The 23489-nt window shown below is 38.2% G+C and overlaps 2 protein-coding genes and 1 long non-coding RNA gene across 5 annotated transcripts; 2 read left to right on the top strand and 1 right to left on the bottom strand.

Moving 5' to 3' along the window:
- Window positions 1-115: 115 nt before the first annotated feature.
- LOC103833607 (glutathione S-transferase T3) lies at window positions 116-5695 on the top strand. Of its 3 annotated transcripts, XM_033277945.1 has the most exons (3): window positions 116-1901; window positions 1983-2037; window positions 3267-5695. In XM_033277945.1, the coding sequence occupies exons 1-2, from the start codon at window positions 1238-1240 to the stop codon at window positions 2000-2002; spliced, it is 684 nt and encodes a 227-aa protein (XP_033133836.1). In that variant the 5' UTR covers window positions 116-1237; the 3' UTR covers window positions 2003-2037; window positions 3267-5695. The 3 variants fall into 3 exon arrangements, with proteins under 3 accessions (XP_033133836.1, XP_033133835.1, XP_033133834.1); XM_033277944.1 differs by having other exon boundaries at window positions 1983-5695; XM_033277943.1 differs by having other exon boundaries at window positions 116-3181.
- LOC103833631 lies at window positions 3853-5131 on the top strand. The gene is made up of 3 exons (XM_033278031.1): window positions 3853-4552; window positions 4611-4679; window positions 4836-5131. Exons 1-3 carry the CDS (start codon window positions 3853-3855, stop codon window positions 5129-5131), a joined length of 1065 nt encoding a protein of 354 aa, XP_033133922.1.
- Window positions 5696-17306: 11611 nt separating the features above from the next.
- Window positions 17307-21347, bottom strand: LOC117127213. Its single transcript, XR_004450040.1, has 2 exons — window positions 21264-21347; window positions 17307-20774 (listed from the first exon to the last, which is right to left on the bottom strand). It is a non-coding gene; the product is annotated as an uncharacterized LOC117127213 (long non-coding RNA).
- Between the last annotated feature and the right edge of the window lie 2142 nt (window positions 21348-23489).

Raw genomic sequence — 23489 nt, 5'->3', positions numbered from 1 at the left:
TCTACATAAGTGATTGATTAAAATAAATGAAAAATAAAATTCAAAAAAATCGACCAATAGAATTATAACAATTTTTCTGAGAAGCTCTATATTAATGCCATGTCAGCAGAAATCACTAAAGTGACTTCTCTTTTAATGTATAGGAGGATACTCTAAGACAGCCGTTTAAAAAATAGTTTAAATTTTAATTTTTCATAATTATCAACAAAAATATTTTTTCTTTACTTTAAAATAAAAAAAATTAGTTAAATGACGACCCTTTAATTTTTTTCTTACGAATTATGAAAAAAATTTGTTAGTTATATATAGTTATAAAAAACTTCATAACTTACTTACATATTGTTAGAGTAATTGATTTTGGGTTTAAAAATCAGCCAATTATAATGTTTGAACTGATTTTCAAAAGGTTTTACATAAATATATGTTTTAAAATTTAACATTACTATATGTAAAATGTGGGACTAATTTATAAATTATGTAAATAAAACATCTTAATTGTAAAATAAAAATAAAATATTCATTTAAAACAAATATATATATACATTAAAGAAGAACACACTCTATTATAGAGAAAAAAAAATGAAAAAAATACATTAGAGCAACCACAACGCTGTATTTATCGAATCCTTAAGCCCAAGTCCTTATGGGTTTTCGATAATAATAATAATAAATGGGCTCGGATTGAGAAGGATTAATCCTTATGGAAGAGGTTTTCGATACCCAATCCTTATCGACGTGGCATTTGAGAGCAACCACAACGCTGTATAATCTCGTGTTTTTTTGTGGTAAAAAAATCATCTCGGTGAAGGAAAAACAAAAGCTCAACGGCGATTCCGATCCTCGGCGAAGATCTGGTAAATCAGTGGGTTCCTCTCTTGATTCGTGGGTTTATTCGATTAGGGTTTCTTCTTGGGGAGATTGATTTCGTTCTCATTTGTGTTTTCTATTTCATATATGGATTTTGAATCGATTAGGGTTTCTTCTTGGGGAGATTGATTTCGTTCTCATTTGTGTTTTAGATTTCATATATGGATTTTGAATCGATTAGGGTTTCTTCTTGGGGAGATTGATTTCGTTCTCATTTGTGTTTTCTATTTCATATATGGATTTTGAATCGATTAGGGTTTCTAGTTGGGTCGCGACTTTGGGTTCGGTTTAGGTGTATTCGAAACGATTTGGGGATGTTTTTGATAAACGGTTTTCAATCGATTATGGGGTTCAAACCGAAAATAATTTGATGGTTTCAGAGATGGATCGGGTGCTCATACATTTGTTTGTAATATGTTTGTTATGTGTTGCTATTAATCTGTTCATGTCTTTTGTGTTTGTTTGTCTTATTCTCATTGCCTCAACATTTTTTTTTTCAGGTTTAGTCATCATGGGACAAGATTATTCATACACGCAGCCTTCTTCATCAGACGAGCTTGACTTGACGTATCTTCTTGAATCAGAAGCTCAAATTTACAAGGATGAAGCTGAGAGTAGTTTGTACATTGCAGAGTCGTTTCAGTACACACCTTCACCCGAGGCTGACGATGGAATACCGACGACTTGCTACTGTGGTTCTGAGCCAGAAATTGCCACATCTCACACGCATAAAGATCCAGGGAGAAGGTACTACACCTGCCCCAATGTGGATGATGGGGAATGCCACATTTGGAAATGGTGGGACGTAGCTGTTACGGAGGAGATGACTGAGGTTAAGAGACAGATGAGGCTGCTTAAGGATCAAGCTTTTCAGTGTGATCAGAACGTGGTTAAGCTACAGAAGACAGTTTGTGAGGTACAGAAGACCGTCTGCGAGCAAAAGAAGAGCGTATGGGAGGTCAAGAAGCCCTATATGAGGATAATGGTCTCAGTCCTGACCGTTCTTTTAGGTTTCGCGGTCATGTATATGTCTGGTAAGTATGTGTACTCTGCTTTGGTTGTTGTTAAAGCCATTTTGTATAACGTTGTGACTGTTTGATCTCATGTATTTGCAGGAATAAGTTCGAAGAAGTAAAGCAAAGTCTACAAAAGCAGTGTCTCTTTAATTAGGTACAATACTAAACCTTCATTGTCTCTTTTGTTTCAAATATAAATGCAAGTAGCTACCAAATATAAATGCAAGTACCTAAACCTTCATAGTCTCTTTAATTAGGTACAATACTAAAACGTTGTGACTGTTTGGTGTTTTAAATTTTCAACGTCTCGGATTTGATTGGTTTTAATGTTTTCCAGCTTTACAAATGGGTCTTAGGTTGATTTGATTGGTGTTTAATAGAACTAGTTAGCTTCCCAACTGCAACTTTAAATGTCTCTTAGTTTAAGTTCCCCTACTTAAGTTAGCTACCACAATTCTGAGTTAGACAAATCTGAAAACATGGCTGCGAACAACACAAGTTATGTTAACCTCCTGTTTAGTCAATCTCAGTCCCCAGTGGACCTTGATTCACCCGAACCTTTTTGGTTCGGGACCCAAGGTCCTGATGCGTCTCCTACTGTCGAATCTGCTGTGGACTCTCCTGTTAGGAAGGAGAGGAGGCCTTGGTCTACTAAGGAGGACAAAATCCTAATCGGAGCTTGGCTTAACACGAGTAAGGATGCGGTGGTGAGCAATGAGCAGAAAGCTGCTAGGTTCTGGAGCCGCATTGTTGACTACTACAACAAAAGCCCTCAACTTGTGGGAACAGTGCCTAGAGAGCTTGGTCAGTGCAAGCAGAGGTGGGCTCGGATTAACGAGCAAGTGTGCAAGTTCGTAGGCTGCTATGACACAGCACTGAGGGAGCAGAGTAGTGGGCAAAACGATGATGATGTCATGATAGCTGCTTTGGATAACTTCTCCAATCAGTACTCGGTCAAGTTTAGCATGGAACATGCCTGGAGAGAGTTGAGGCATGACCAGAAATGGTCCTCTACCTATTTGGCTAAGGGGAGCGGGAAGGAAAAGCGCAAAGGGGTGGAGGTTGTTAGAGAAGAAGAAGTGGTTAGACCCGTGGGGGTCAAGGCAGCTAAAGCTGCTACGAAGAAGAAGAAGAGTGTTGCAGAAGAGTCCTTGTCACAAATACAAGCTATAATGGAAATGAAAGATAAACTCTCTAAGCAGAAGTTGCTTGACCGTCTACTCGCCAAAAAAGACCCTCTTACTGAGATGGAAAAAGCTCTTCAGCTGACACTTATGTCTAATATGTTATGAGTGTAGGTAGTAACATGTCGAGTAGTTAGCTGTTACAAGTACTTATTTGATGTTTGTTGTTTACTAACGCTTGTCTTATTTGTTGTAGCAGGTGTAGAAGTCACGGGAGTGTCTGTCTGGAGTAGTCAGAGTCTGTTGGTCTTTATCGCATTCACGGGAGTTTGAAGTTTGTCACGGGTGTGGAGGAAGTCACGGGTGTCAAGTTTCACTTCTATAAGTGCAGCTGTTTTATCGTTTTAGTTTATTTCTTGTATGCAACTTTGATCTCTTTCCCTACTTATAGTACTTGTAATGTCTATCAAATTCTGAATGCTTCTCTTTCAATCAAACAAACTCTTCTCTATTAACTCTTTCAATCTCTTTAAACTTCTTGGTTCAAGCAAAATAGCACAGGTAGAAAGGTGAGAAGGTAAAATCATCTCTTTAAACTTCTTGGATCATCAACATTTTATTTTGATCTATACTTACTTTCCATTAAATCGAATACAAATCATCAACGTTTGTTAAACATGTTTAGTTTGAATTTTTAATTATCTATGAAGCAATATGCAAAATTCAAAGGAATCAAAGTAAGGATTATAAAAAAATATCATGTTTTGTTTCTACTAAAATTTTAATTTTTATTTCTTTCTTTCAGTTAAACATACCATAATTTTTTTTCAGGAGATACTAAAAAAATGTCATCATCGTCATCCGATGAAGTTGAAGAAAGATTGGACGAAATTATCGACGATATCATAGATGAAACCTACATCAACATTTTGGAAGCCCAACCCTCTAAGCCGAAGAAACGCGCTTATATAGAACGAGACCGCAAAATCGGACACAACCGATTATGGAATGATTACTTCAGTGAAGATGTGACATTTCCGCCGTATTTATTCGGACGCCGTTTTCGTATGAACAAAGAATTATTCTTGCGTATTGTCCATCGCCTCTCAGAACACGTTCCATTCTTTCAACAAAGAAGAGATGCAACGGGGAGGTTTGGTCTTTCACCACTACAAAAATGTACAGCCGCCATTCGTCTCCTTGCTTATGGTTCTGCAGCTGACGCGGTTGATGAATATCTCAGAGTTGGTGAAAGCACGGAAATTTCGTGTTTAAAGCATTTTAATGAAGGAATAATTCAGTTATTTGGTAATGAGTATCTACGAAGACCGACAGAAGAGGATCTTCAGCGACTACTCCATATTGGAGAGATACGCGGGTTTCCGGGGATGGTAGGAAGCATCGACTGTATGCATTGGAGGTGGAAAAATTGCCCAACGGCTTGGAAAGGACAGTACACCCGGGGATCAACAAAACCGTCAATTGTGTTAGAGGCAGTAGCTTCACAAGATCTTTGGATATGGCACGCTTTCTTCGGTCTACCAGGTACCTTACGATATTAATGTCCTCGATCGGTCTCCTGTTTTTGATGACATTATTCAAGGTCGGGCTCCGAGGGTAGAGTACGTGGTCAACGGACACATGTATAATTTGGCGTACTACCTCACGGACGGTATTTATCCAAACTGGTCAACATTTATCCAATCTATCTCACTACCTCAAGGTCCTAAAGCAGAGTTATTTGCTAAACTTCAAGAATCAACCCGGAAAGATGTGGAGCGGGCTTTTGGAGTTTTACAAGCTTGATTTGCGATTGTGAAAAACCCAGCTCTTTCATGGGACCAGCAACAGATAGGGAAGACAATGAGAGCATGTATCATACTGCACAATATGATAGTCGAAAATGAACGAGATGGATACGACACTCAGTACGATCCATCTGAATTTGAAGAAGAAGATGTAGCCAGCAGTTCACGGGTGCATAAGTCTCATGGTACCGACATCCCTCCAAGCATCAATGAAATGCGTGCCACTCGGGTTCAGATTCGCGAGCCGGAAATACATCACCAATTGCAGAATGATTTAATTGAGAATATTTGGAACAAATTTGGGGATGAAAATTAATAATTATTGTAATTTTATATGTTTAATCATGTAATAAATAAATATTAAAATAATTATCTTATTTTCCCATGTTTTAAAATTTATTAATTTTTTATTCTTAAGGATTCTATTCCTGGTAACACTATTGGACATACAAATTTCATTAGAATCCTTAACTCTTAAAAAAAAAAAATAGTATAATATACTTAAGGACTCCAATGGTGGGAACACCATTGGAGATGCTCTTATAGATGATAAAGTTAGTTTGGAGAATGTGTAAACTAGCCACTAATAACTGAAAGATTTAACCTTTGACAATGACTAGTGGATCATATTGGTACGTCACTTAAAGAAGATATTATACCATGCACTGATTGATTACCTATTTAATTATGGACGATAAATAATTTGTTACGCAACCTTAAAACGTCAACATTTCGTGGGGCTTATTGGTATAGATTCCACAGAAACATCAATGACGTAAATTTCAACCACAACCTCCTCCCCTATATTTCATCTCCACATAAACATCATCCCCAATGATGTAGATTCCCACTCACAGGTCAGAATCTAACCAAATCTGCTTTGTCCTTTCCAAAACTCCAAAGAATTGAACTTCTACCAACAATTGCAATGCGTAGCTAAAGGTTTCAATGGATAACAAATTGCAACAATTTATCACTACACACTACACTCACCAACAACTGCAATGATTTATACCAAAAATTGCTATGATTTATCGCTAAAAATTACAATCACCAACAGTTGGAATGCTTAATTCAATCAGTTGCAACTGTTCACCAAGCAATTGATGTGATTACTTATATGGTTACAAAGATTCACTTTAATCTCTCACAATCCACTCATGCATAAAAGAATGTTTTAGCCAATCCAATTCTTATGATGAAAAACTACATATCTATACATTTGACAATTTTTTTTAACCCATGAAATGCTTGAAAGGAGACATCTTTAAACGTTTTGAAAAATTTTAAATCAATGCAATTTTCATGACTAAAGGACATATTGTTAAGATGAAAAGCATACAATACATTTTAAAATTTTATTTTAAACCAATATACTCTTAAGATGAAAAGACAGAATGTTAGAATGAAAAGTTACATTTTTGACATTTTAACAATTTATCTTATATATTAAAACAGAAGTCAAAACCTTGATTCATGTGTGATTTTTTTTTTTTAAATGGACCTAATAGACATATTTCTGTAAAGTCATATTACATTTAATCTCTAATCTTATTATTTAAATTTCAGGCCTACCAGAAATTTTTATTGGATTAACAATAATTAGATTTAAACAATAGATGATCTATTCGATTTATAGATAGTATAAATTAAATAGATATAATTTAATGTTGTAATATTATATCTCATTCTATTAATTATTTAAATATTTGTCGATGTTAACTTTTAAAAGTTTAAAGATTTTTTTTAAAAAACAAAAATCATATTATCTAACAATGATTAATCTTTACTACCTTAAACCAATGAAAAAAAATTTTAAACTATATAGTTTATTTTAGAAATTAAACAAAAACTAAATGTTTAATTATTTACTCGATAATATAAATCTATGAAGCTAAAAGTTTAATTTTTTAAAAACTTTCTAAATTTATGAAATGTTACAATATCTTTAGATATGACAATAAAACAATATTTTACTAATCTTTATATATATAGTTACGATTTTAATAATAAAATAATAATCCGAAAAATAATATATATATATATATAAGAAGATACAAATATATGTGAAATATACCGTAAACTTATTATGTTTACGGTATATATATAATCCGAAAAATATACCGTAAACTTATTATGTTTTAAAAATTGATAGACACATATATATTATAATATATACGAATTTAGAATTGAAAACAAAATGTTTATATAAAAATAAATGAAAACAAAAACCCGCACGGTTGCACGGGTCGAGATCTAGTTTAAAATTAATGTAAGATGGAAAGAAACATTGTTATAAGATGAAAATAAATATACTTCTACATTTTGACAATTTCTTTTATATTAACGCAACTCTTAAAGAAATAATGTTAAAATTAAAAGTTACATCCTTAAACATTTATTTGGATTCTTATTATTAATATAAGTATATCAACATTTTCTGAATTCAAGAGTTCTTCTTCTATAACACCAATTATATATGTAATACAATAAAACGTTTGCTAATTGACATCAAATAAAAATCGCAGTCTCAATTTAGTATATAATATTTTAAATATTAAAAACCAACTGTTAAATTGATGATTTGTATTGGCTAGCATGCAGAATTAGTCATATATAATTAAAAAATTGAAAATTTTCAAATTCAATTGACACCAGCGAGTCATTAACAATCTCAAATTTTTTTGATTGATCATTAATACGCAACTGAAAATGATTATTAAATTTTTTATAGTTTTCAGTTGTTTCCTAAACTTCAAAATCACTAACTAATAATATGTTGAAAAAATTGTTTTTTAGGCAAAAAAATAGTAATTATGTCTTTTTTTTGAAACACATACTTTAATTGACAAGAGGGAAGGTTAGTTGGGAGCCATAAAAGCTCCCATCAACCACCAATGTTTCACCTACAGACAGGGCATTCGTAGCCAAAGTATCAGTGAGGATATTCCACTCACGAGGTATCCAAGAAAAAAAGACAGACTTAAACAAAGACGATAGAGATAGAATGTCTGAAACAATTCCAAACAATTCACCTTTGATGGCTTTGATCAGCTGCGCTGAATCAGATTCGAAGGAGACGGCTTCCATGGCATTGAGATTGTAGGTGCAGACAGCCTCTCGGAGTGCCAAAGCCTCCGCCATTAAAGGTGAAGCAACAAACTCCTGATACTTGCTCTCTGATCTATTTGTCGGGGAAGAGAGGATGACCCATCCTAGGCCCGCTGCGTTCCTTCCAAGTGTCCAAGCTGCATCAGTTTGCACAGTCACCACATCAGGAGGTACTCGTACGCGAGGCTTGAGTCGTGTTGGTGATGGTGGTTTCTCTGTTGATTTGTTGAGGCTCCATTCGCTTGCCATTTTGATTGCTAGGGACAGAGTTTCCTCCGGAGATGCTGAGAAGCCCTCAAAAAGAAACCTGTTCCTGGCCTTCCATAAACTCCATAAGACCCACGGAAATAAAGCTCTGGACGTGATACCAGCGGGAGGTAGGCATCGCAAAGTACAAAGAGATGTCCAGCTTGCTGCCAAATCTAGCAATCCACTGCAGTCCACTTCCGTTACGAAAGGGGCTAGATTCCAGACACTTTGAGCAAAGCGACACTGGAAAAGAAGATGATTGATAAATTTGGAGCTACCACATCTCTTGCAACGGGGATCAACAACAATATTCTTTTGTAACAGCTTTTCTCCCACTGGGAGCGCTCCTTTAAACAGTTTCCATGAGAAGGTCTTTAGTTTAGGACCCAGTCCAAATCCCAGACATTTTTCCTCCAACTAAATCCAGCCACATCCATCAACTCAACTCTGTTATCCTCGTTGTCAACCACCGAATAATAGCCTGATTTAACAGTGTAGTCTCATGTCTTGGTGCCTAACCAGACAAGTTTATCCGGAGCCCCAGTTGGACTTGGTTTTATGCACATGATTATCTCTTCATAATCCGGGACACAAAGTTGGATTTTGTTGCGGTCCCATTCCGGGGTGCCTGTGACCATGAGTTCTGCTACCAACAAATCAACATATTGCTCTCGAGGAGGACCAAAAGGTCTCTCTTGATGTCTCATCTCCAGCCAAGGATCTTGCCAGACCTTGATAGATTATCCATCGCCAACAACCCATCCCAAATTCTTCACCAACAGCTCTCTGCCTAATAAAATACTTCTCCATCCGTGCGACATCGCAGTAGCTCCAGTAGCAGTGAGATTATTTTCCATCGGAGTAGTATTTACCTTGAAGGACCTTAGCAAGGAGGCCATCTGGTTTTTGATGCAATCTCCAACTCAGCTTAGCCAGCAGTGCCTCATTGAAGCTTTGAAAGTCGTGGAAACCCAAACCTCCGATTGCTTTAGGCTTTGCCATGTTTGTCCAAGAAACCCATTCGATCTTCCTATCATTTTTATTGGCGTCCCACCAAAATCGAGTTACTGCAGACTGGATACGCTTACACAGGGAGACTGGCATACTGAAGTAAGACATTTGGTACAGCCGAGAGAACGCTCTGGACCATCACCAATTTCCCTGCCGTAGAGAGAAACCTGTTGGACCATCTGCGGGATTTATGTTTAATGCGGTCCACTACAGAGGAGAACATATCCCGTTTACGCCGTCCAAAGTATTCCGGGAGACCTAAATATTTTCCCCCTCCTCCCTCCTTTTCGATTTGCAGTTCATGTTTGACCATCGTGTTTAGAGAGGCGGGCGTCTTTCGGGAGAACGTGATGGCTGATTTCTCCTTGCTGATGGACTGATCAGATGCTGATTCGTATTTAGTCAGGATAGTCTTTAGAGCCTGACAGTTCTCCTTGTTTGCTTGGAGGAAAAACATTGTATCATCCGCAAAAAGTAAGTGATTTATCCGGGGGCTCGCTCTCGCCACAGTCAGTCCCTTGAGAAATCTTTCTTCATGCGCTTTATTACATAATCCCGAGAGGACTTCACTACACATGATAAATATGTAGGGAGAGAGAGGGTCTCCTTGACGGATACCTCTGCTCGGTACTACCTTCCTTCTAGGCAAGCCGTTGGAATCCCAGCCGAGAGAGGACGAGTGCGATGAAATCCCACTCCAAGCGGTCATAGGCCTTACTCATATCCGTCTTGACCGCCATTGCACATCGTTGCTCTGCTTTGGACGTTTTGAGGTAATGGAGTACCTCATGTGTGATGAGCACATTATCACCAATCGCTATGCCCGAGACAAAAGTTGACTGATTCTCGGAAATCAGATTTTCCATCAGAGGTTGTAATCTTTGGGTGAGGATTTTTTAGTAGATCTTGTAATATACATTACACAACGCAATCGGCCGATAATCAGAGACCTTTTGCGGATTGGTGATCTTCGGGATAAGTCGGATGTTGATGTGGTTAATGTTATCCGGTAGGGAATCCCCATTGAAAAAACCTTGAACTTCTCTGGCTATCTCTGGGCCGATGTCTATCCAGTGAGTGTGGGAAAACCCTGCTGAAAATCCGTCTGGACCTGGAGCTTTATCAACATTAATCGAGAGGGCCGCCTCCTTTATTTCATCCTCGGACGGTATAGCCGTAAGGAGCACATTGTCTTCCTCGGTGACAATTGGGTGGAGGGCTTCTCGTACTGTTTCCCCTCTCTCACCCGACAGAGACGTAAACATTTTTTTGAAAATAGTTGTCGATAACCATCACAATCTCTTCCTCCTTGTTTACCATCTGTCCCTCCTCATTCTCAATCACTGAAAATCCATTGATTCTTTTTCTCTTCTTTGTCGCAGCATGGAAGAACCCCGTATTTCGGTCTCCTAGCGTCAGCCATAAAAGCCTACTACGTTTCCTCTAATAATTCTCCTCCGCCAAGTAGGCTGCATTGAGTTTTGCCGAGATATCCTGGATCAGGACAGTATCGTTCAAAAGGCTTGATAGAGCCTCGTTGAGTTCTTTTTTCTTTTTCTCTATCTCCTCCTGACTGTTTCTATGCTGTGTTTTGTTCCAAGTAGAGATGGCACTACATGTATAGCTGAGTATATCGCTAACCGAAGCCTCTGAATTCTCTCGCAGTGACTCAAAAATAATTCGCTTTGCTTCCTCATCCTGGCAGAGTCTTCTATCGTAGCAGAACATTCCTCGTTTCCTCTTAGCACCAGCATCAAAAGAGGATAAGAGGGGTTTGTGATCCAATCCTTCATACCCGAGATATTGGCATCTAGCCACAGGGAAGACTTCAGCCCAAAGTGTATTGGAGACAGCGATCAAGTCGACACCGGACTAAGCGATCGCCTCTTACTCCTTTCCACGAAAGTGGATCTCCAGAATGGCATAAATCAAACAGGTCACCTTCGGAGAAAAAGGTTCTAAGATCAGAGAAAGAGCCTTCTGGTGTATCAGTACCACCAGTTTTTTCATCACTGCATAGGAGGTCGTTAAAATCGCCTGTCACGAACCAAGGCTCATCTCTGACCAAACTTTTCGTGACCAGTTGGTCCCAAAGTAAGTTTCTCTGGTTCCGATCAGTGCTGCCATGTACAAATAAGGAGTGAAAACGTTTTCCTTCATATTCAATAATAGCCTCAATTTCATTTGCATTTGAATCCAAGATTTGAAGATTTAGTTCTTGTTTCCAGAAGAGAACGAGTCCGCCCGCACCATGTCCCGTCGGGGGAACCAGATGATGACAATCAAAGCGCAAATGTTCTAGCTTCTTGAGCACCACCTCATTGGGATTTTTTGACTCCATAAGGAAGAGAATATCAGGGTCAAATTTCTTGGATATCTCTCCCAGTCTACAAACTGTCTAGGGATTCTCCAACCCCTGACAGTTCCAAGAAGCAACAGCTAAGGAACAGGGTTGGATGGATTCCGAAAATCCATCCTTCGCCGTGCTGTTGGTGGTATCATCGATGCAATCGGGAGGTTCTCTGACGATGTTGGTGTACTTCCAAGCGGTCCTTTTGCTCTGTTCGTGCCACCTCGAACAGTCCTTGCTTTTGGGGGTTTCTGCGCACCTCCTGCACCCGTAGTTGGCTTTTTGCAACTAAGCGGTGGCTTGGTCTGTTGGGCCTTTCTTTTACGAGGTGAAGATCCCGGAACCTGACTCGGGCTTGATGCCATAGTCCTTCTCTCTGGAAGTCTTCCAGGCTTCCTCTTTTTCACTACTTCAGGTGACTGAACAGTTGCTGCCTCTAGTGTGCTTTCCAGATTTGCGATAGGCCCAAGTCTGCTAGCTAAAGAACCTCGCGGTCAGCCTTCACTGCTTGGGAGATTTCCAGAGTTGGAGGCATCATTTATGTCGTAGTTGAGGGGTCCCAAACGGGATAAGATAGGTGCACGATACTGGGAATCCTGTTCCCCTACTCGAACGCGCTCCTCTGATCCTTGGATATCATCCCTTACTCTTGCAGATCCCGAACCCTCATTGATGTCACGTACACCCAGCCGAGTTGAGATTGGGACACGTTCTTGGGATGCCCGTTCCTCAGTATCTGTAGGATGCTCCTCTGTTTCTTTTCTAGCAGCACGCACTCCTTCAGCCCTTATTGCTGATTTCTCCAGATGTCCTAGAGCCGCAGCCTGTCTTAGCCTCTCCTTTCGAGCTGCACTCTCTGATGGATCAGTGCAGCTTGTGTATGTAATCATCACATCACGGATATCTTCAGCAGCTGCTTCCACTGCTGCAGGGGATAGTCTATCAGGGCTCCTCCGCAGGGGACTCCTCCTATCGGGAGGAAGAGGTAGCTCTTTGGATCGTGAAGCTTCCCTGCGAGGAGAGACTCTGCCATCACGAGGGGAGACACCCTCTCTTCTCTAGCCCAATATCATCGGCGTTCTCTAAGAGCTGGATTAAGGTCTGCACGGGAATCCCCATGACTAGAACCTCTAGGTTTCCAGTCCTTATAGCCTTCTCTGCGTGAGGAGGGGTCACGCCTATCAAAAGAGGAATCCCTCTGAAAGTTATTTTTTTGGCTTCCACTCCTTTCTCTGTGGGTTCCTTCCCTTCCCATACAGTGGTTGGTGGTTGCTTTTGCTTAATATTCCAGAGTCGCCACGAGAGGACGCTTGGAATGTAAAATGAGGCTGGTTCCTCTCATTTGGTCGTTTAGAGTCTCCTCTCCACGAATCAGTGTCCCCTGTAGCCCTCACATTACTCATCCTCTCACAAAAACTTCTATCTACTCGGGGAGCTGTCAGCATCTTATCACCTTGTCCATTTTCTTGACTAGTAAGCATGGCTTTTTTCAAAGTTTTAGCCTCTAGACAGTCTTTTAACTCATTGTCCAGACAGTCACATTGGGAGCAATGTTTTTCTAGTCTTTCATAGACTAAGGTGGCAGTGAGTTCATCGCCATTATCGAACTCCAGCACTGAGCTCTTTATCAATGGAAGGCGACCATTTACATGAACTCTCATGCGCATGGACTCAGCTATAATATCAGTTACTTCAAAAGTACCGATGCCTTCTGCTATACTGCGAGCCGTTCCTTCCTTCCAGAGGTGTATCGGGACACCTTGGATTTTTATCCAAAAGGGAATCATCGAGGGGAATCTTGGAGAGATGGTGGGTTCCCATCTTTGGAGGATAAGCATCCAACGAGCATAGTGGTAAGGCTGCTTTTCAATGACTGTGAGGAGGTCAAATTCAAACTGGAACTTAAACAACCGGAGACCGAGGTCAGTTCCAACCGGCGGGATATCCGCTTTCCAATGTTCGGTAAAAAATGGAATGAGGGACCAGACTTTCTGGATCGAGGGATTTGTAATTCTTCCAATGATGGTGAGAGCGTGACTTTGGTCCACGTCAGAGGCATCAGGAGCTGTGATTTTGACTCTGGCTTTTCGCGGGGCTGGAAGATGCTCAAGAGCGATAGCCTTCCCCTTCTCTGCAGAAGAAATTCTTCTGTGCATCTTGGGAATAGAAGTCACTAAAGCTTAGGCAAGGATGATAAGCTTGCAAGATTAAGTTGCTGTCTTTAGGTGAAGAGACTCTGTTTTGTTGTTGGCGCAAGCAAGAAGATCAGTAATCACTGGTGAAACTTTGAAGGTTTTTCACTCAAACGAACGCAGTTGATAAAAAAACTAAGAACTAAGATCTCTGCCTCAGGGAATTCCCAATAAAGTTTATCAGACGAGAAACCAGCAACAGAGCACCATCTTAAGCCGATTTACCGTCATTTTCCAGTGAAAATCATATACTCCGGCAGTCCCTCCGACCGAGTCGGGGGAAGAACACGGTGGGTTAGAGAACAGGGAAGCTAGTTGTCCGATGGCTACTTCCCAAAAGGGGAAAATTTTGAAAAAGTGGACGAAAAGCATAGCAAGAAAGTACTAAGCAGGGAAAGTAACTGCTAGGTAAACCGAGAACCGAAGCTTCGGTCAAAAAGTCAAAAATCTGCCTCGCTAAACGTGCCTGAGAGCGTTTTCGGAGCGATTTAATAGTAGCTTAAAAGAAGAAATTATCAAAGTTGATGAATTCTATCCAAGTTGGTAATTATATCTCATTAGACTAATTTCATATACTTTATATCTCATTAGGCTAATTATTTTTAAAATGGCAATAGTGACCTTAATTTCATTTATAAATTCAAAATTACAATTAACAAAACAGTTATTAAATATTAAATATAATAAATAATTAAAGTAATTAAAACAAAAGAAAACTTTTAAAATTCTTAAATAAAATTAAATAAAAACTAAACGTCGAAGGTACTCAATCCAGTGGGACTGATCGAACCGTTAGCACCCAGTCGATCCGAACCAGTCGATCCGAACCAGTTGATCCTGATCAATATGCAGAACACACACAAAAACGCGTAGCATATACTGATCGAACTGGTCCAGTTCACTCAATCGGCAAAGCAAGATCTCATTGGGATCGATCGATCGCTGATGCTAGATCGATCCCGTGCCCAGGTAAGTCTCCCAAATCAATTTCTTGGTTTTCTTTGGTTATATCTGGATTGATTCCCACTTGATTTAAACCGACCAAACACGATTTTAACTCTTTAAACTCGATTTCTTTGGGATCTTTTTCTCTTCTCTTTCATGAACAAAGGGGAGAAAATCAAAGTCCTAAGTTCAGAAACCCTAACTCACTCAATTACACTCTGGTTTGGACGATTCTTCAGCCTAACCCACATGATTTTGTGAGATTTTCAGAATCTATCACTCTTTTGTTTAACCTGAAAGTATGAAACTCTATCTCCACTTTTAGAGTTCGAAAGTACAAAGGTAAAAGATGATTTTTTGAGTTTGTTAGGATATTTAGGCTTCAATCATGTGGTAAGGTGATGATTAGGGACGATTTTGCACAAAGTCCATGCTTTAAATCGTAGTTTTAGGATAGATTTAGAAATTTTAGGTTTTTTTCTTAAAATAAAAATTAAAAGACTCGAAAACTGGAATTAATACAGTGAGAATGCTAATCCTTTGATGCTAGTTGTTGAGTTGGATTGGTTGTAACATTGGTTATTGATAGAGTATTAAGACATTATTTTACTGAGTTGTGATATTGGTTATTGATAGCTACTGTGTTTTCGTGTGTTTAGTTTTCAGGTATGGAGTTGGAGTTGCCTAGTCGTCTATACCGTGACTAATGGAATCCAGATGTCCATTTAATGTAAAATGTCTAATTTTTAAACTTAAAAGATGTATAGATTAGAAATGTCAATATATATATATAACATCTTAAATTTACTTAAATTTCATGTTTTACAAAAGATACTTAAACTTAAATTTCATGTGTTCACAAAGATACTTAAAGTCTTAAACTTAAACTTAAAATCCATGTCTTACAAAAGCTAAAACATACTTAAATTAAACTTTCATACTTCATTCATTCACTTAGGGTATGACTGGTTTTCCCGCTACCACCCGCAAACGCAGCTTTTGCGGTTGGTTGCGGTTGTTGGCGTTTTGCAACAATCGCTCAAACCGCTCCAGACCGCTCCAAATCGCTATGAATCTCATAAAGTCAAAAGCTGGTTCCAGCTAGCGTTTGCGGTTGCGGGCGGTTGCGGGAGGATAAAAAAAATTCTTGTTTCTTTCTAAAACAATATAAATACAAAAATAAAAATATTCAATAAAAAATTTAAATTGGAATTATAAAAATGCTAAAATATATCTATTATATTTTAATTAATATTATAAAACTTTAAAATAAAAATATTTTCTATATTTTTAAAAAATTTAAACTATAACTTTCTAAATATAACTTCTATATTTATTATAATATTATTTATTTTGATATTTTTTATAATTTTATAAAGTGTAAATATTGTTAATTTATTATTTAACCGCTGCTACATTTGGTAATTAACCAGTCATAAGTATCCCACAAACGTACTAATTTCTAACCGCAGAACCAGTCTTACAAATCTCTTAAAACCGCTAGAAATCGCAACCACCCGCATCTGCAAACTCCCGCAACCGTAACCGCAACCGCTGCGGTTGAACCAGTCAGGCCCTTAATCTACTTCTTTTTCTTCTTTCTTCCACCTTATTTTTCACCTTCCTTCTCTTTTTCTTCTTTATCTTCAGAATCACTTAACATGAGCATATTTTTAAAATATGGGCATATTTGGGCGGCCCATGTCCATTTGGTTTTGTCTATTGGACTTTGGGCGTATCTGGACATAGTCCATTTGGACAGAAAATATTTCGGACAGATTTGGGCGTGACCATATTAGTCCAAATCGATTTGGACATGGGCCGTCCATGGACAATGTGCCCAATTGACATCCCTAACCGTGAGAGCTTGGAACCTCAAATTAAGAAGATTAATAACCGCTGTCGACTAAGACTTCTTGAGTTTCTGAAGCAAACAATGAAGCCAGAATTCGAGGAAGTGATGAAAGATCCCCTTTTGTCGCATATTATGGTTATCAAGAAGAATAATCTAAAGTTTTCGGTGAGGCTGATACAATCTTTCTTGTGTAAGTAGTTGATGACTAGAAAGAGACATGAGAAGTGGTTCACCTTTGCTAGGAGGCCTTTGCATTTCAGATTGCAAGAGCACCATGCACTGGTCTAAATGTAAAGCAAGAGAAGATTAGTGGGTTAGTGACATGGAAATATGATGGTGGTTTTGGGAGCAGGCAGATAAAGACATATAGGAAAATAAACTTGCAGATCATAAAAAAAAAGTATTTGGAAGAGATAAATAGCTGGACTTGGGTTGATAGGGTGAGACTGATCTATCTTTGCGTTATATGGTGTGGTGATGGGGAAGGATGAGAAGGTGAATTTTCAACATCTCTACATGAAGTTGGCGATGGATTTGGAGAAGCTTTAGAATTACCCATGAGTTATGTACTCGTTTGATTTCCTGCTGAAGCAGATTGATAAAATAAGGGATAAACTAGAGCAGAAGGAGGGGTACTTGATGGAAGGATTCTTGTTTGGTTTCCAAATTTAGATAATGGGAGCTATGAATGCTTTAGGAGATATTTGTGGCACAAAAGTCAGCGACAATTACACAGGTCCTCTGTGTGGTAATTGGAGAGGATGTGCAAAATGTTCTTATGAAAATATCATTGGCATTGAGACTTTATTTCCAGAAAATGTATGCATATATTTTTCTTATAAAAATGTTTTGATCGTCTTGTTCACCCTACTAATGATTTGATTGTTTTGTAGGGGATTTTGCATTCATTCATGAAATTCCACATAGATGGAGTTGTCCTTTTGGTTACTGATTTTGCAAGGAAAGATGAAAAAAAAAGATGAAAGAGTGGATCGCGTTTTGGATATGATCCAAAGAAAACATGATTGCAGCAATCATGTTTGGGGAGTAAAAGAAGCTACAAGCTCCGAATTTGAGGAAACTGACAAAGAGGAAGGACAAGATCAAGCAGCTGATACTGAGATTGGCGAGAATAGTCATGTTGCTGAGAGTGTTGATGGCACCACTGATGTTTCGGGAAGACACAAGAAGGTGAAAACATGCAGAACGAGGAGCAGAGTCAAGGAATAAGAAGGTAGTATGCCATCTAGCTGCTTCACCGAAAGGGAACATTGACACATATATGAAAAAGTTTTTGGAGGGTCTGGTACAAGCTTATTTTACGACTTTTGCGGAGAAATTCTATCAACATTTCTCGGACAGGTTGGGGATGATTGAGACTGAGGTTACATAGCTCAAGACAGCTTCGGATTAAACGAGCAGTTTGAGACTGAGACTACACAGCTCAGGACAGCTTCCGATAGAACTGAGCAGTTTGAGACAGTTGTAACCGACATGTTGGGGAAGATTGTGACTGAGGTTACATAGCTCAGGACAACTTTACTGATGACTGAATTGGCGGGGAAGATTTATCAACCAAGAGCATAATCGACACTGGTCCTAACACGAGCAAAAAAGACACAGCTCCATCAAAGAAAAAGGTAATCATTAAGAGAAAGCGTTAAAAATTGTTGGAACTTGGATGTTTGGAACTACGCGATGGAATTTAGGTCTTTGAAGCTATGTTGTTGTAACTTGGAACTAGGCGGAATTACATTTTGTAATTTTAGTATGTAATATGTATTTGGAATTTTGTATGTGTAATATGTATTTGGAACATGACATTTATGTAATGGCTCTATTTTGAACTTGAGTTTTGTATGTGTAATTTGTATTTGAAACTTGACGTTTATGTAATGGATGTAGTTTGAAGTTGACGTTTGTTTGTTTAATATGCTTTTTGGAACTTGACGTTTATGATATTCTATTCTATAATATCCTTTTATATTTGTTAACAGGTTGCAAAAGAAAAAAAAGTTAAATACTGATGATTCATGTGTCAATTTACCTCTTGTAAACTTGACTCAGTCATTAGCTATTGATCTTCGTATACAGAAGAGTTTTTGGAAAGTGGCATGAATAACCTTTCACAAGACACATTTGTTAAAGATTTTGATCATTCTTAAGCTAAACCCGAAGATTCATTGGATGTGTTGGAACCTCCAAAATCATTGAAGATGTCAGCGATGCGATTAGATGACCGAGAGATAGATCTAACCGGCAAAGATGACCCTGATCACTGCTTGGTGTTTGTGCGTAAAAAAGATTATAAGAAGATGCAGGACTGGCAAGATACATGAACGTATGTTATTCCGTTGTATATATCATTTTGATGATGTTGTTAGTAATTGATAACTATACCATTTTATTTTGTTTACAGAGTTATACAGATTGGTCCTTCTATGTTATACGATGAACTAGCCAAGCGTATTATGTCTGAAAGCAAGTGGCTTAAAAACTACGTAAGCATTCAACCGTCGATTTCTATTAAATGTTAGCTATTATATAAACTAGGGGCGGAATCCCTGCGTAAGCGCGGGGTCGGTCATGGACATGATGTTATTCTATCTAAATGAATGTGAGCTGTGTTTGTGATTTTTTTCTTTTGTTGTGGTCATTGATTTTCGAAGATTTGTATTGTAAAAAGATGATGAACTATGCTTTGGAAACCAATCATAATTAATTTGAAAAACATCAAAGGATCGGTTTATGACCAAAAGCTAAACTGAGAAAAACGTTTACGGTGGACTAAATGGCCAACACCTTATTTGCATACAAAAAAAGTCCAAGAAATGAAATTAACTAACTATTGGCACAATATATGCTAACAGTTACCGCAGATGCGGGTGATACAATTATAAGCTTACTCGTAGGTTTCTTTGGTTTCTCCTCAGATGGCACATGAGGATTCAGAGCTGGTGCAAGACTAACTCTTGGAATACAAAGATGATCGTGTTAACATTTTCTTGAAGATTAAATGAAATAAAACTCTTAATATATATGAAAGTTCAAGTTTTTTCGATCAAACACATGCAACTAATAACCTGCAAATATAAAAGGAAACAATTGTTTTGTTTAAATGAGAAAATATTTGAGCATAATCTACATGAAAAGTTACAAAAATATAGACTTCTCCCAACCGTCAAACAAAGGCATCCTTGAAAAGCCTCTTTAGTTATGGATAATATTGTTTGTCTTCAAACTGCAATTGTGGTACACAGAGAAAGTATGATGTGAAGTGAGGTGGAAATGATTTAAAGTGAACTTTCCAATGGAGAAGAAGATTGTATATATGAATGAATTTCTTTGGTTAAGATACTCTTCTACTACCTTTCAGACAACATCTTTGGCTAATTCCACGCAATACAACTCTAAACAAATCAGTAACTATTACCTCAACATGTGTAAGGGTTATCATTGCACTGATCTTGTCATACTTCAGATTTTTGGTACCTGTACGAAAGGCCTTACCAAGGCAGATTACTTAGAAAAATCAAAGGTAAAGATGTAAATATATCAAATAGAAGCAAATAAAAAATATTAGGTAAATTAAGGATGAAAACATGGTGATTGTGCAAGAATATGAGTGAACTTGAAGCTTAATTCTATTCTAATTTGCTTTGAAAGCTGTCTTGAGTAGTTTTAGGATTAGAAGTATTGAATCGTATAAGACATATATATTTCAGATTCTCTCAATTTTTATCTTGTTACCTTTTAGATTGGTGAGAAGAGGAAGCTGGTCTCATCTATAAAAAAGAGCACTCCTGAACTTGGATGTTCAAAAATATTTTTTGAAAAAAGAGTATGGTTCTTCTGTGAATGCAAATACTGATGAAGAGAGGGACGATATTGTTATCTCAAATAGTTATGAAAATTCATCTTTGTACAAAGAATCAAAAGGTAAGACATTACCTCTCAATACCGCACCCCTGAAGAGCAGCAAACAAAGCTCAACCTCTGCAAAATGCTCTTCCATAGTAACGTTTGTTGATCTAGCATAGTAGCCTCATGTGTAGTCTTCCGCTGGAAATCTAAGCAATTCTATGCTAGTGCAGTTTGGGCATACCCACAACCGGCTAAAACACCTCAAACATATAGTATAAAGACATAGATAAAGATAACAAAATTGCACTCTTCCAAGACTCCAAGTCTCCAACACGTTGCTCTCCTCCAAGGCTCCAACATTTGCTCTCTCACGAACTCCACTCTGCAACCACAAAATAAAAGAACTTAATCACTCGACGAAGTCAAAGAACACACTCAGAAACTCTAAACTGCAGTCACACATTCAAATGACAAAGCTTCACAACGTGAACACAAACAACAAACGAGAACACAAAACAACTTAAGATCACAGAGAGGAAGCTACTGATAGACTGAGAGTACAAGCACAAACGAGAACACAACAACAATAAGCTCAGCTCTACTTCCAAAAACAGCTTAAGTTCTGCTGTTAACTTCCAAGCTATAACTTCACAAGCACAGTCAGCTATAACTTCAAACTAGACACAGTCTGTGAAGTCACACATTCACAAGCTAGACACAGAACAAAAATGAGAGAACACAGAACAAACTAAAGTAGTTCGCAACTGAGACAAGATGACACAAAAGCACCAAAAATATATACTTAAACCAGACAGCAAGAAACAGTCTACAAAGAGCTAAATGCACAAAGAGCTAAATGCACGGAAATTACCACATGTTTGAATCTTCATTTCCTGAGCTACTTGCTCTTTTATTAGCATCCTCATCATCATAATCAAAGTACTCCTCAATGTCTCATACATCAAGAAATCAAAGAAATCATTCAAACAATGAGTTAACCAACAACACTAATTGTTAAAACACTTAATTCAAGACAAGGAGTTTACCTTCAAACTCAACAAATCCGCGTAGCCAGTTCCGCGTACAGATCAATGCTTGGACAGTTTTGGGGAGGAGACGGTTTCTAAGAGGACTCAAAACCCGCCTCCCACACTAAACGCAGATTCAGACGCAACAGTAGTAATAGGGATGCTAAGAATATCACGGGCAAGCAAAGCTAAGTCACCATATCTGTGTTGCTTATCTTTCCAGTAGTCTAACACCTCCATATCTGAGAAAGCCGAAATATCAACCATACTATCAGCCAAATACATGTCCAGATTTGTCCTTTCATTGTTTGAACCAAACTGGATACTCCTTTCAAGCTCAAGCAGATCCTATATTCAAACAAAATCAGAGATAAAGAATCAATTAGCGAATTATTAAGAGGTCAAAATAAACAAGAACTTTATGTCAGATACTTACATCATCGAAATCATCTTCAAGAGGAGATTCTGTAAGGAGTTCATGTAGAGTTTTTCTTGGAAATCTGGAACAACTTTCTGATGACTTTGAACTATACTCTTTATAAAGCAACTCCAAGCTCTTCCTCACGACTTCAACCTTCTTCTCAGAAGTTCTAGGATCCAGCTTATGATAAGCTTCCTTAAGCATCAGCAGCTTAATCATTGGGTCTAGTACTACTGCCATAGCTAAAATAAGACTGTACTCGTCCCAGAATTTAGCAAACTTACTTTGCATATCCACAGCCATTAATCTTATCTCATTATCTTTACACCTTGCATACCTCCTCAACAACAACTTGATCTTCCATATATACTAGCATGAAATAAACACTGGCTGTGGGGTAGTTGACTCCAAAGAAGTATGTTGTGATTGTACTAAATGTCTTCAAGAAGTCTCGAATCTTCTCACCGCGATCCCACTCTTCTTCAGAAGGCAAACATTTGTAGTTTCTATCATACAAATGCATATTATCAAAGGCTTTACGAAAATTGAGAGCTCTCACCAACATCTCGTAAGTGGAGTTCCACTGTGTGTCCACATCCAAAGACAAACCAGACTGCTCTCAATACCAGCACTCTCAACACACGTAGCAAAAGAATCCTTCCTTGAATCAGAAGCTTTCACATACTTAACACTCTCCCTAATGTTCACCAAAAGACTAGAACCTAACTCTAACCCTTTCTAGACAATCAGATTCAAAATGTGGGCGCAACACTTTACATGGAGGAACTTTCCATCACACAACAAGCCATTCCCACTCTGTAGACGATGAGTAAGGATCTTTTGCATGTTGTCATTAGCAGAGGCGTTATCTAAGGTGAGGGAAAACACTCTTCGCTCTAACCCCCACTCGTTTAAGATATCAAAAATCTTCTTGGCTATTGCTTCACCGGTATGTGGGGGTTTGACATCCAAAATACAAGGATGTGACTATGTAGCTTCCACTTCTCGTCAATATAATGAGCAGTCAGACATATGTAACCCCTAACTTGGCTACGACTCGTCCACAAATCAGAAGTGAAACTCATTCTACCCTGGTAACTTGCAAACATTTCTTTCAGCTTAAGCTTCTCTATTTCATATCTCTTGTACACCTCCCTACTTGCGGTTTGTCTACACATATGCTCACGCTCTGGATTAAGATACTTATCTCTCTCTCTAACCTTTTCATACTCCACATACCGAAAAGGAAGATCATGATAAATAATAATTTCAGACACCATTTCCTTATCAACTTTGGGATCATATTCAACAACTTCGGTTTCTGGTTTTTTTGGAAAAGAACGTGAATGGCGGGTCATTGTTGAAGTTCTATGACTCCTTTATGACTAACTTAATACCGCAGTAGTGACACTTAGCCCTTTCTTTACCATCAGACTCTACGCCTACCGATGTAAAGTGTAGCCAACACTTAGAAGTTTTTTTACTTACATGTCTAGGCCGTTTAGCTCTTGGAGCTCGTGGAGCTAGTGAAGATCGTGAAGTTCGTGAAGCTCGTGGATCTCATGGAGATCATGAAGCTTGTGGAGCTCGTGGGGATTGTGGAGATCGTGAAGCTCGTGTGTATCTCTTTGGACGTTGAGTATGTGTT

The sequence above is a fragment of the Brassica rapa genome, chromosome A08 (genome assembly GCF_000309985.2).
Source record: "Brassica rapa cultivar Chiifu-401-42 chromosome A08, CAAS_Brap_v3.01, whole genome shotgun sequence".
In the NCBI taxonomy this organism is placed as follows: domain Eukaryota; kingdom Viridiplantae; phylum Streptophyta; class Magnoliopsida; order Brassicales; family Brassicaceae; genus Brassica; species Brassica rapa.
Note: the sequence above shows the minus strand (reverse complement) of the source record. Positions and strands in the feature narration are given on the sequence as shown.

Coding starts and splice junctions, on each gene's coding strand:
- LOC103833607 (XM_033277944.1), top strand. CDS start 2,363: ATGGCTGCGAACAACACAAGTTATGTTAACCTCCTGTTTAGTCAATCT.
- LOC103833631 (XM_033278031.1), top strand. CDS start 3,853: ATGTCATCATCGTCATCCGATGAAGTTGAAGAAAGATTGGACGAAATT. Junction 4,553..4,610: donor CGCTTTCTTCGGTCTACCAG/GTACCTTACGAT, acceptor ACATTATTCAAG/GTCGGGCTCCGAGGGTAGAG. Junction 4,680..4,835: donor GGCGTACTACCTCACGGACG/GTATTTATCCAA, acceptor TGAAAAACCCAG/CTCTTTCATGGGACCAGCAA.